A 14407-nucleotide genomic window follows, 5' to 3' on the forward strand; every position below is an offset into this window, starting at 1 on the left:
CAATAAACTAAACAATAAGCTTGAACAATAAACTGAATTAAGAACAAGAATTATTTTAGCAAGTCAGTCTCTTAGCTTTTGCTTCAATCACTAAAACACAAGGAAATCATTTCTGCATAAAACTTAAAAGCCATGTTATTTACTACATAGGGGATTATATCTGAGAAAAATGATATCTTGAATATTTCCAACCTTAAAAATTCCAGTGTTAAGTACCCTCTCACAGCTTGCAGTTTTTCATCTCCCTTGTCTGGATATAGCCTTAACAATCCATTCCCTTTCTCTCCTCTTCCCTATCCCATCTTCATTTTGATTACATCCTCTGTGTGAATTGTAATTGACTTTTTTCACAGACCTGTCCTGGACTAGAATGCTAACTTCTAGGATCTTTCCCTCAATCTGTGATGTTCCCCCAAATCAATCATATATTTCTTATGTAAGAATTAATATGTGTGTTTTAAAAATAAAATATTACACAGCTAATAGTAGGTCAAATATAGTGCCACTCTAAATACTATACAGGCTTTTATATTTAAATAACTGCACATTATCCTAAGTTCATTTGAGAGGCTGCCATTGTGGCATAGCATGTAAGCTGCCAAAGACAGTGCCAGCATTCCATTTTGCTCCAGTTCAAGTGTTGGCAGCTCCAGTTCCAACAGGGCTCCAAGCTAATGTGCTTGTGAAGGCAGTAGAAGACTGCCCAAGTCTTGGGGCCCTGCACCTATTTGGGGGGTGTGATGAATCTCCCAATTCCTTTTGCTTCTGCCTGGCTCAGCCTTGCCATTGGTGACAGGGAGTGAACCAGCCAATGCAAGATCTCTTTCTTCCCGTGTGTGTCTCTCTTTGTCTCTGTTTCTCTCTTCTTTCTTTTCTCTATGTTTCCCTCTCTCTGTTTTAAATAAATAAAATTTAAAAGTAAAACATAAATGTAATTTTAGCAACACATAAATAATGAATTTGGCAGATAAACAAACCCAACATTTCCAGTTATAGATAACTCATAATCATTGTGAAGTGTTGATTCAGAAAATAATGGAATTAAGATTATCTAGTAATTAGAAGTTAACAACACCAAAAAAAAAAAAAGAAGAAAAAGAAGAAAAAGGACTGTCTTAGTCAAAGGACTTTATCCTTGAACAGGCTGGGAACAAAAGGAGCAACAGTAACAGGACAAATATTTTTAGCTTTAATAAAGACTATTTTTTCTTCAATACCATAGTTTCTCTTTGGAAGTCAGGAGCCAAGGAAAACAGACAAGTCCACAACTACTGAAGCAAACTGTCAGATCCAACTATTATCTAAAGAGGTTAATTTGACAAAATATTCACAAATGTAAATGCATAAGCTTCCTGGATTTCATGCATGCGATGCATTTTAAATAGTTTCAGTGCAATTCTCTATTAAAGTACAAACGTTATTCACTTGTTTATGATAATGCAAACATGAGACATCTGACGTATGTTCTTCAATTATCCAGCTGTCTGCATTAATTTTTCTTGGATTTCATTTTTACAGCTACAAAAGTGTACACACTATTCAAGCACTCATCAACTATGAGAACCATCAAAGACATTATACTCTGTCAAAGAAACCAATCTTAAATGGAATATTTTGTATAATTTCACTTACATGCTGTTATATAAAAGATATAATTGTTATAACAAAAACAGATCAGCTGATTCCAAGTGTTGCGATCTGGCAAAGGTATGACTGGGAGTGATGGTAGCAATTGTGGAGAATACACATGTGGCATAATTCATTTTCTTTTACAAAATTTTAAAAATGAAAATAATTTTACAAGAGAAAAAGGTTATGAGTAAGCCACATGACACCTTCTACAACACAATCATAATTTATTGAGTAAAACAGGAAACATTTTCACTTGAAAATCAATGCATTTTAAGAAAGCATCATTGCATTTTGCTTTTCTGTATTCTAGAGTAAGTATGCTTGGTGCAATGGATTTGCTGACTTATGACAATAAAAAATCTTCCTTTTTAGACACTAAATGTTACATTTTAAATCAGTACTATGTAAATGCTATTACATTTTCCAAATTTTCAGCTTTATATAAGATTATTTGCAATGATTATTCATTTTCATAGTTCTATGAGTTTCCAGTTAGCTTCCCTTAAGCATATTAGGTAGTGTTCATGTGAATATGTGTCAAATTTATTTCACAGAATAAAAATAGAGTAATAAGTGCCTTAGGCAGGGCCACTGCAAGTACTGCACGGTTGCTTTGCTCTGTTCTTCAGTGTTCAGCCAGCTAAAACTTCTGAAGCCCGCTGGTATCAAATCCATTCTAGACTTATATTTTCTCTTAATAATGTTTAAATTAACTAAGATACTGGTAGTGAGCGGATGATGATGTTAGATTCTTAAATTTTAAATGGAATATGAACTAAAGCTAATAAAAATAACTTTTATACTAACAAAACACAAAACACCTTCATTGCTTTAACAAGTAAATGTTAAAGGAAATAACAAATACTGGTAACGATGAATTACCTGAGGTCCAGGATCACCACTTTCACCTTTGGCCCCAGCTGAGCCAGGTCCACCCTGGAACGAAGGAGGAAAATAATCATTTCATTTAGTAATTCCAAATTGTGTTCAACTTATCATTCTCACTTGAAATAACAAAACGTCAGAAGTTACTTTCAGTGTTAATATAAAGAGCTGCATTTTGTTCATAATCACACAGAAGCAAATGTACGCTATCACATTGAAATTTACATCAATATGTGCACCATAGCAAGTGGACATCAAATTCAGTAAAGGGTCTGAAAAAAAGTACTGCTTTTACGCTCAGTTATGTCTTAAATACTGAATTTTAAATTAATAAAGCATCAATTACAAATGTTATATTTATCATTTTAATAATCCTGAAATAGTTGTTAAAATTGTCTTTCCCAGATTGATTAGATTATTTTTCCGCATGAGATTGAATAAAACAAACATGTCTTAGAAATGGTCACATAGTTTTAAAAGTGTAACGAAAATCCAAAACATTTAACTAGAGGGGAAACAAACATGAAATTGCTTCAAAACAGAATTGTCAGTTTTAACAATAAATGTTAGGCCATTTATCCTCCGAGTTTTAACAAATTAAAAATGAGCATAGTATGTATAATTATTTCATGCTTAAGCAGTATTCATTTTTGTTTTGTTTAAACCAATATGCATTCTGTTAAGTACTGCGTTGTTACAGTATATAGCAAAGTTAGCGACATTGTTTGAAAATGGTGGATATCTAGAGCCTCCTGGTGGCCCAAAGTAAAATAACTGACATGATTCTGAATAAAGTTATGGAATAGAAATTTTCTAATTTAGAAAGTCAAAAGAATTATGACTTTAAGGTTGCAATTAAATTTAATGCAATTATAAACAAATATGTAATAGAAATTGTCTCTACTTGAAGTCATCAATCATTAAACAGAATGCAATACAGAAGTGATTTTTAGTCAATATATTTATAATCAATTGGTTGTATTATATACTCTGTACAGAAGAACTACCTACTAAATGGCAATATCATAACACCCACATCCAAATTTTGTCATATCACAACTGAGAGTAACAGAATAGGAGAAAAACAGAAATGCTACACGCATAATTTCTAATATAATTATCATATTGACTTCCATATGTACATAACAGTGTTCACTTAAGAACAAGGGATAAAACAATAATTTTATTGGGAAATTTACACACATCTGTTCAATTATGTAATTCTATTATAAATGTTAAGATGTAAATTGCCTCTTAAATTATGGAATTATTAAGTATTTGAAAATTGTGATAATTTAATGCCGTAGTGTGACAAGATACAGGCAGGTGATAGAAACCCATAGCAGTGGGCAGATATGACTCCAATTAGTGCCTTCACTAGGTTTCAAGCATAGCTAACTGCAGCCAACTGCTCCTGAAAATGCATTTTCCAGCTTGTTGGCTTAAGGTGTGTGTCACCTAAGTGGATTGGATACTTTGCCATGGGCATCACTTAAAACGATTGGTTGATCTGTGTAGGGTGCCATCCAGAAATTGATTGGATGGTTTAAGAAAATGTCCCTGGCTGTTGCATGTCAATGAAATGCATTATCAGAGCATATATTCCTCATGAGCTCACATGATTGCATGTTGTGCACACCAGCTCTTACAAAAATTTTAAGGCTACATTAAGGAAAATATAAATGTTTGGCAACCACATAAATTATTGAATCGAAAAAACAAAAACCCTAATATCATAGTAAAAACACTGGAATGATTAAAAGAGTAGGTATTTGACTTGACACATACTAGTATTGTTGTAAGAGAGCCTGACAAGAACATCACACACATGATTTTTGCACTAATGCATTTCATAAATAAATTCATTTCAATAAAGAGTATTAAAAGTACACAATATCACCTAAAAGGACAGGAAAATAGCCTTTCATATTGAAAAAGGATATATAAATGGAAATTATTTAATTTTAAATCAATTTAGTTTTAGTTAATGAGAATCCTAGGTTTAATCCTACAACTTCTTAATAAGGAAAATTATTTGAAATGTATCTTTCTAGTCTGTATAAATTGCTAGAACACGTAACATCTCATAAATTTTAAAATATTTTAACACAGCTTAGAAAAACTATTTGAAGTATGTATTATGCTAGCATGCTTTCAATGGAAATAAAAAAAAACATTACTATCCAAGAGACTCTAAAAGAGAAAATTTCTCTGAAACCAATCTCATGGAATATGAAGGTAGCCTGGTTTAAACCAAATGTCTTTCTTGCCACAAAAATTATGTGATGATTTCTATTGGTCCTATAAGTACTTAATTATTTTTAATGAAAAATTTGCTTAATACAAAATTTATCACAAGAATTTATGTAAAATTACATTTAGTAACCAAATACTAAGGAAAATCATAGTTTGAGAAATTAATAGCAGATGCATCACTGATTAATTTAATTTTAAGACTTTACACAGAAATCTTTATATCAAAATATATTAAAGACTTAACTGAAAAAAATTTTTAAATTTTACTAATATTTAGCACAAATAGATTACTTACAGTATTTTCACTAAAGAATGAAAACATCTGTTACAGGTATAAGGGGAAATGCTAATATAGTGATTGCAACATACACTACTTTTTAGGTAACCTACCACAGGACCTGGTCTTCCAGTTAGACCCATTGGGCCAGGTGGACCTCTCAGAGCAATCTAGAAAATAAAATACATCAGGTTATGAAGGCTTTCCTGAAAGAGTATATTAATGCATAATATCCATTTGTACAAGCCTCAGTCACTATGAGTGCAACATTATTCACGTTTCTAGAATGTCAAAACATATATTAGACCATTTAAAATGGCTAATCCTCTGCCTCTAATGCCAGCATCTAATATAGCCATAACTTCTAATCCCAACTGCTCCACTTGAGACTCAACTCCCTGCTTGTCGCCTAGGAAGTCATCAGAGGCTGTCCCAAGGCCTTGGGCCCTTGAATCCAAGTGGGAAACCCAGAGGAAGCTCCTGGCTCCCAGCCCAGCTGGCCTTTAAAGCTTTGTGAGGAATAAAACGCAGGGCAGAATATCTCTGTTGCTCCCTTGCTTGCTCTATCACTAAACTTTCTCTACCTCCATCAACTCTGAGCCGCAAGTAAAATTAATTAATAAATTTGCAAAAACCACTGGGAATTACCTCTGTGCAATGCAATCCTTATTATTAGACCACAAAAAATAATTTCATGGGAACATAGCTAATGTCTGACAGTTTTTATTCTGAATCACACTTCAGAACAATGCATACATATTGTGTTACATATGTAAGTATAACCTATGTTGAAGATAAGGTGAACAATTCCAAATACATAAATGAGTGTATCTACAAATATCTTAATAAATATAATTAAAGCTCAACAGCACCAAAAATAATTGAGAAAAATTAGTTAAGAAGGAAATTTCTTTTATTAAATAACCATTAAGTACTATACAGAAAAAATAACTTATATGGCATAATTGTAGGCATGACAGATTGTTGCAGTGAACTAATGTTCCAACAAATATTGGAAATATGAAATTAGCATATGTGACAATTTGGAACACAATAAAAATAAAATATCAGACATACTAAAATAGTATTGAGTACTTATTATCAGCAGTCCAAAAGAGGAATATTTAGATTGCTCACAACAAACAGAAAAAATAATATTGTCATAGAAATAAATGCAAAATCATAGTGAAATAATGCACAAGATAAAAACAGTAGGATTTGCAAAGATCCATTACCAACATAAAAGATTTTTAACAATACACTTCCTTAATCTTTGAGATTATATATCTGAAAAAATTACCTATTTTTAAAGCAAGATGACTAATAAATGAGGAATTCCACAGACTCATAAAATATTAAGTTTAAGTGATTACCCTAAGATTTTTCATAACAATGAATAATAAAAGACATAGAAATCATTAATTATTGCAGATATTTTCATATTTCCATTATGTCAAATTCTGCCAAACAAAAATTTAAAATTTTTACTATCAATATATTTGATATAACCAAATAATATCTTTTCAGGTCACAAGACTTACCAAACACACAAACATATAAAACCTTCACTCATGTTTTCAGATATTTTAAACATGTATATGCTCATGATAATGAATAAAAAGTTATCCACAAAATGCTTTGTATTTTTTAGGAAGTGGGTGACCATAAAATCCAAGCTATAATACCTGATTTCCTTCTTCCTTAAAATTAAAAACAAAAATAAGACCGAATATGATTGAACATTGATGATGTTTGTTTTCTGATCTATTCTTTTGATTTCCTAGATTGAACATTGATGATGTTTGTTTTCTGATCTATTCTTTTGATTTCCTATTTTAGTTACAATCAAGACATTTAAAAAATTAATACGTAATTACATTTAATAAACCTAGAGATAATAAAAATTTTCAACTAAGCATTATAAACTGAAGATATATCAATGTAAAATAGATTTTATAAAAACAGTATGGATTATTATGATTAAAGCTTATAAAGATTCGGTTCCTTTCAAATAGAAGATGATTCAAGAAACTTAAATTTGAGAACTATCTCGAATATTTTAAATTATTTTAAAGATTGAAAGAAACAAATTCCTCTTAACCTTTATTGTCTAAATTTTATCTTTCATTTTATTATATCTTAAAAAACTGTATATGAAAAATATGGAGTGCTTGGTACAAATCCAGCAACACTTTTTTTAAAAATTGAAATTCCACTTTCTCAGGTGTTTCCTCCCTTGGAACCCCCTCCCGTCACAATGGCAGAAGCCCTCTTCTCTTTTTTAAATAAACCATGCTTTGCAAACAACATATGAAGCAACCATAGATGGCACTTATTTTGCTTTTCACTAAAACAAACTTATTCTGGATTACGTATTTTCTTCATACTCAATAAATGTCATTATTGAAAGAAACATAATTTCAGCATTTTTATCAAAATTCAGTATACCATTCAGAAGCAAGGATTTACTTATAGCAAGTAAACGTTTCACACACACACACACACACACACACACACACACTGGACACGGAATCAGCGTGTTGGACTGTATCTGTTATCTACCCTTACCCGAGCCTGCTGAAGGATGGCCTGAGCCTGGGCCTCCTGCGCAGAGATGGTCGGTCCTTTGGAGCCATCGCCACCATAACGAAACTGGGAAGAGAACACCAAGAATCAGGCATCTTGATCATCAATTAGGAACCACTTAACTTAAAATGATGGCATTTCCCAAAGTTCAAAATATCACCATAATGACACATAAAACCCATATTCAACAAAAATTTTTTTAAAAAATCCTCCTTCTGTGACTTACAGAAGTCTTCAGTCTTGTATTAATCCTTTGCAGAATAGACCTGAAACTCCTTTCCAATTATTGATTCCATTATCTTTAAAGGTATGGAATATACTTTGATATTTTATCTTCACAATATTACCCATAATAGTTATTCAACTGTAAAGTCTTTAAATGTACTAAATTTATTGACAAAGATAATCATAGAAAACTCTGCCCTGAATCGGGTCATAGTTTTGGAATCTAGCTCCCTGTTAATTCACTTTGGAAAGCAGTTAGAAATTGCCCAATTTGGCCACTTCTATCCATGTAAGATACCTGGATGGAGTTTCATGCTCCTAGCCTGTGCCAGACACAGCACTGTTCTTTGCAGCCTTTTGGAAAAATGAAACTTGTTGAACTTCATACAGAAACACTAATGGACAATAGCAATAAAATGTGTGTGTGTGTGTTTGTGTAGTGAAAACAAACAAAAATGAGAAAAAGAACAATAAATGAAAAGTAGGCTGAACATTTTGCAATCTCCACAAATATTAAGAGAATCTGTTTTTATACAGATTTGTTTTGTTTAACACACACTTCTTTCAAAAATGTATTTGCTATTATTATTTTTCATGACACATTTGATTCCCACTTTCGCTTTCCACCATTTTCCCCCATATTATTATAGTAGTGAACTCCTCTAGTGACAGCTACAAGTAAGCATTCTGCTTTTTAAGTGTATCATGACATTGTAAGGATAAGCAATGGTAGAAAATCTAGTATCAAATCATCAAGGAATATTTAACAGTTTCATTGAGAGTCCTCTTATTTGGAAGTGGCGCTACCTATTGAAACATATCTTTGCTTTGGGCTATATGTTCTGTTTGTTATAACACATTTACAGGTGTATAAGTATACACGTGTATTCTCATAGATTAGCATACTGGGAACTGTAGATACAGACTAAACATTCCCTAATATTCCTCCATAAAATACTAAAGCTCCAGTTTAGTTTTAACTGAAATGCAACAATCCCCATTTTTTCATTCTACATTGAAATCATTACTAATTGATTGAAATCAATAAATAAACATCCCACTTCCTCTCCCTCTCTCCACCCCCACCTATCAAGACTAGAGCACCAAAACTTTATAGAAGTGGGTAACAGCTTTTAGGAATAAAGAACATCATTAAGCATACATTTTGGAAAAAATGTCAACAAGTAATAGATTAATATTCTGCCAAATCACATGAGAAACATGCCAACAGCTCAGCCCAGGATAAACTGGATTGGATATACTAACAATCATAGATAATCACAAGCATTTTCTTTAGTAAAATTTTCCTTAACTTTTTAAGCTGCATGAGTTCAAGTAACTTTACAATATTGAATACTTTCAAAGATTGCTAGCTAGTATAATTATATGATACAATATCTGTAGTATGACACTATAATATCAGAACTGCAACAATAAATCAAGTAATTTGCATACTTCATTTTTCTTTAATTTTTGATTAACATGACTGTACACCCTCAGGTTGCACAGAGCAACAGTCTATGCTTATCAATAACAGCAAAAAAACATACCGGTAACATTAGCATAGTGCCAGGAGGACCAGGCAGACCATCAGCTCCTGGTAAACCGGGACGTCCTGGAGGGCCCTGGTGAAGTAAATGAAATATTTAAAAGAAATTAGTAATGAAAATATGAGCTATAGAGTAGGTAATAAAAGTTAAATCTATATTATCTAAATTTGTTTTTTTCTAGCTTGATTAACCTCTTTTTCATAAACATACCTGTTTCCTTGCACTAATTTTAAACAATTTTTATAGTACTTGGCTATTAATGTATAACCAAGTTAAGATATGAATTGAGGGTCTGGTGCTTTGGCTTTGAGTTTGAACCTGCCACCTGAGGTGCCAGCATCCCATATGAGCAGCAGAATGCGTCTAGATAGATCTACTTCCAATTGGTTTCCCTGATAATGTGGCTGGGAAAGAAGCGGAGGACAGCCCAAATACTTGGGTCCCTGCATCCAAAGGGAAGACCTGCATGACGTTTGTGACTCCTGCCTTCAACCTGGGCCAGCCCTGGCCACTTCAGCCATTTTCAGAGAGAACAATCAGATGGAAGATCTCTATGCCTCTGTAATTCATTCAAATAAATAATAAATAAAATGTATACATAAACTGAACTTATTCATTTGCAATAAAATGTATGTATAAACTGAACTTAAAGTTCATTTGCAGTTTCAGTCTGCTCAAGGTGAAGAGCTCCTGAGAAACAAAGTAAATCAAAAGACTGTCATTAGAAAGAATATGTTTCAACAAGTAATATTATTTATTTAAGATTGAATTCGTACATTTTGATTTAAGTAATAATTGATACTTGAGGTATTTTTAATTTCTTTAAGATACAGTTAAATACATTTATTTAATCACTTAAATTTTATGAATCTTCTAAAAAGTATTTTTTAAAAGATATATAACAAATTAATACCCAATACTGATAATCACTAATTTATTCCAAATGCTTGCTGATGAAATTAATTTAGTGTATGTGTAGAGCTAAAGAAGCATCCATACATAGAAATTGATGTGTAACTGTGATGGCAGGTATTATAAAATATATACAAGGTAATAGAGAATATTTAAATGTATCTGTGCATGAATAGGTAACTTATAGAAATAAGTTGAATATCCACTGGGTTTCCACTCAGCCAACCCGACCTGCTGGGGAAGAGGATAAATACAAAACAGTATTTTTCCGTTGTAGATTTGTGGTACAAAGTCAACTCCTAAAAAGAACTGACATTGACTCAAGACTGGTAAGACTGTATTTTATATAAAGAATTATTTCAAAAATTTCTGTACAATCTTTAATGACTACTCAAATTAAGGTCAGCAATAATGACCAAACACAGTGTACTATTTGAAATCTAGCAAATCTAGCATAATAGATTTAAACTTTTTAATAAAATATTTTCTGAATCTGTCACATCATTTATATGCCTAATTTTTAAGAAACAATGGAAAAAATCAATTTGAAGCCAGGTATTCAGAGCTAAGAACAAGAAGTTATGGAATTGAAAATGTATTACCCAAGTGTTTTGGAATTAGAAAGAAAACAGAAAACACACGCTAAAATGATCAATTTTAACACACTGTCCGTCAAACTGGATCTGAAATTAACAGTTGTCCATGAAAGACAAACTGCTTGATACACAGCTTATGTTTCATGGCCTTAAGTAAGCCATATCTAGACCAGAATCTCTGAAATATTTTAAATCTTCATTCTTGACAAATAATTTATGTTTTTCCTGCTTTAAATGATAAATTTATCAAAATCTTAGTTGATTTTGATAAATTTAGTTGATCTGATCTTAGTTGATCTGATGCACTATTTTTAAAACCAAATTTGAAATGAGCATAATGTTGTTTTACTTATGAATCAGAAATAAGGACTACAGAAAGTAATAATGTTTGGAGAGATGTTATGTGGGAGATTTCATTTCTTCATGAAACCCAGGACTGTGTTTTCAAAGTATATTCAGGTTTATTATCTTGTGTTATTAGCACCCAACTAAAAACATATGAAATATCTGAAAAAATATGCCTGATAATCAACTTTGAATAACTGATTCTAACATAAGGAATTCACATCACACGGAAATTGAATGAAAATGAAAATGAAAATCAGCTAAGTATACCATAAAAACTGTCACAGGATTCTAAATATACCATAGACAAATACACATTTGTTATCCTTAAATGGCAGTTTAAAAAGTAAACAAAGAAGCTGTATAACATTAAATGTATAGGCTTCCCGCCCCTACCCTTCTACTGCAAATAGAGTAATATATTAGTTGCAAAATATGTTTTTATAGTTTTATCAATGCTACATTCTTTTATAATGATATTATCTTTCACTTACCCTGTCACCAGGGTCACCAGGAGGTCCACTGGGGCCTTGGAGACCTGGAGGACCCATCAGACCCTAGAGAAAAAGAAACCATGAGTTGAGTAATATTTTCACTTCCAAAGCTAATATTCGGATAAACTCATTGTACAAAAGCCGAAGAACTCTCCCTATATATTTATATAGGTTTAGCTACCACATAAGTGTATCAAAAGACAATATACAGGGACCATGTTGCAACCTGTTTAACTTACTTGTGAAACATCTCTCTGAGTGTGAGCAAAAATTTCAAAGAAACAGTAAAAGAAATTGCTTCATAGTTGCTGAAGATATGGCATACTCACCAAACTAGTCTTCATAAACACAAAATTGTGAGCGATCAATAACTGTTAAGACAGCACTTAGACTGCCTATTATCCACACCAGAGTGCCCTGACTGAATTTCCAGCTTCACTCCTACTCAAGCCTCCTGCTATTGAACTTGGAAGGCAAAAAGGGATGGCTCGAGTGGTGGAGTCCTGTCTCTCTTGTAGGAAAGCTGTACTGAATTTCCAGGTCACAGCTGCAGCCTGGCATAGTCCCACTCAAAAAGAAAACAAAGGTACTATCTCTTTTCTTTTGCCTTTCAAAAAATTTGACAACAAAGTTGAAAAATATAGAAAGCATTTTAATCTAGTTTTTTAAATACATCATTGAAAAACCAAAGTGATTAGCTTTTCCATAACTCAGTATTGAAAGTAAAACCAAAACATATGCTTAATAATGTAAGAGAAATCCTATATCCAATGTTTTTAAAGCCAAGATAAATAGGATCTAAAGTCATTCACATACCGCAGGTCCTGCTGGCCCTGGTGGTCCTTCAACAAGCATACCCTATAACGAAAAAGACAGAAAGTCTTCACCACTGGACACATAACTTTCAGCCTCTTAACTAAGCCAGTACAAGCAAGCTCTAGACCACTGTATTTTTTAAAAGTACACAAAATCAACTTTCAGCAGTTTTGCATGAGAAAGGGCAGAAACTCAAAATTATAGAAGACAAATCCTCTCTCCAGAGAAGGCGTGAACTAATTGTATAGAGGAAGTAAATACTTAGCTAAATAATATTACAAAGGAGAATTTATGCTAAATAATCCCAAAAAGTCTTCAAAAAGACACTTGTTCAGTTTTCGAAGCACCTGGAGCATGTACAAACCTGACTCAACAATCTGCTGTGTGGTTGAATAAGTGGAGGAAAGTTGAACTGAAGCACTTTAATTCTGGAAAGGCTTGCAAAGTCCAGACTAACTAAATAGAAGTAAATGTGCGACATAATCTATTAATTGGCATGAAATTTGAGTACTATCACAAATATTTTTCTAAAGTTTTTGATTTATTTGCAGCTTTTTAAATCACTGAAAATTCTAACATCAACTGAAAAGGATTTGGTCAATTTTATAGCAAGTAAAAATTGTTCAGAAAACATGTTGCAAGCCTGGCTCAAAAGCATGGTGTGTTTTCCCAGATTTTGGAGTACTGAATAGATGAATAACAAGGTTGTCTTTGTCATCTTTCTGTTTCCTCTCAAAAAACAAAAAAAAAAATCTGTGTTCTGAAAAGTTTGAAATTCTTTTCATATCACTGTGCAGTTACAAACTACTTCTGATTCGAATGTTTTACTTTTCTCAAGTTGCTTCTTCGGTGGAACAGCAGTAAACTCATGTCCCAATCAAAACAGATTCCTTCCAAAACCCATGAATAATAATACTAACTTAAATTTACAAAGAAATATTGGAGTCAAGTAAATATTTATCTATGAGAGAAAAATAGCAAGAGTTTAGAAATAATACTGTTGTATCAGTTTATGATGTAACTTAGATATAAAACAAACAACTATTTATACCAGATAATATACTTCAAATAATGTTAATCCATAGAAATTAAAAGGTAGAGTTATTAGATTGAAAATTAGAAGACTTAGAATTGTATTTTGGCTCAACCACCAATTATTTCAATTTTCAGGAGAGCGACCAGACTTTAGCTCTCGGATTTCTTAGCTATAAAGTGAGAGTACTGCACTACACAGATTTCAACTACTTTAAAATTCCAATAGGACATACTTTTTTATTATTTGGCAGCTAGGGCTTGTGCTTGGCTAGAATTCCATTAGCAAAAAATGGATATTACTAATTTACCTATTTGTGGCAAATTCTAAACATTTAAACATCAGAATTTTCAGTGTGAATATCATGGTAAATATACTTAGTAGATGGTGATAATGGTTCATAATATATACAGCACAATTGTAGCAAACTTTATAAACACAATCATTCTTTACTTACTGGTTCAACCACGGCTGGTTCCCCTTTCTGTCCTTTTTCTCCATAGGCACCATGGCCATTTATCTATAGGATGAGAAATTCAACACAGTAAACATTTTTTTCGTGTAAACAGAGCCATTCATTATTTTTTAAATTTAATCACCTAGGTGCATTTACAACCACCCTGTAAAAGTACTCCATCTCAAAACAGTAATGTCTTAAAGCTTCACATTGTGAAACAACAAAAGGGTAGCATGGAAACTTCAGGCTTGATCATAAAATGGGACTGAGCAATGTTTCTGAAAAAAATCTATTATAGAAGAGTAAAGACAATGCCAGGTCTTGATCATCATTCTAACACACT

At 32.2% G+C, this 14407-nt stretch overlaps 1 protein-coding gene across 4 annotated transcripts in view; it reads right to left on the bottom strand.

Moving 5' to 3' along the window:
* The window catches only part of COL11A1 (collagen type XI alpha 1 chain), a 171708-nt gene that overhangs the window by 101194 nt on the left and 56107 nt on the right, over nt 1-14407 (bottom strand). For all 4 annotated transcript variants that reach the window (XM_040998298.1, XM_040998296.1, XM_040998299.1 and 1 more), the window contains 7 exons: nt 14065-14127; nt 12575-12616; nt 11759-11821; nt 9412-9486; nt 7619-7702; nt 5164-5220; nt 2515-2568 (listed from right to left, as the gene is read on the bottom strand). In XM_040998298.1, coding sequence (XP_040854232.1) covers nt 2515-2568; nt 5164-5220; nt 7619-7702; nt 9412-9486; nt 11759-11821; nt 12575-12616; nt 14065-14127 — 438 coding nt within the window. The remainder of the gene's footprint in view (nt 1-2514; nt 2569-5163; nt 5221-7618; nt 7703-9411; nt 9487-11758; nt 11822-12574; nt 12617-14064; nt 14128-14407) is intronic.

The sequence above is a fragment of the Ochotona curzoniae genome, unplaced genomic scaffold (genome assembly GCF_017591425.1).
Source record: "Ochotona curzoniae isolate NIBS_2020 unplaced genomic scaffold, NIBS_Ocur_1.0 scaffold_1037, whole genome shotgun sequence".
Classification (NCBI taxonomy): Eukaryota; Metazoa; Chordata; class Mammalia; order Lagomorpha; family Ochotonidae; genus Ochotona; species Ochotona curzoniae.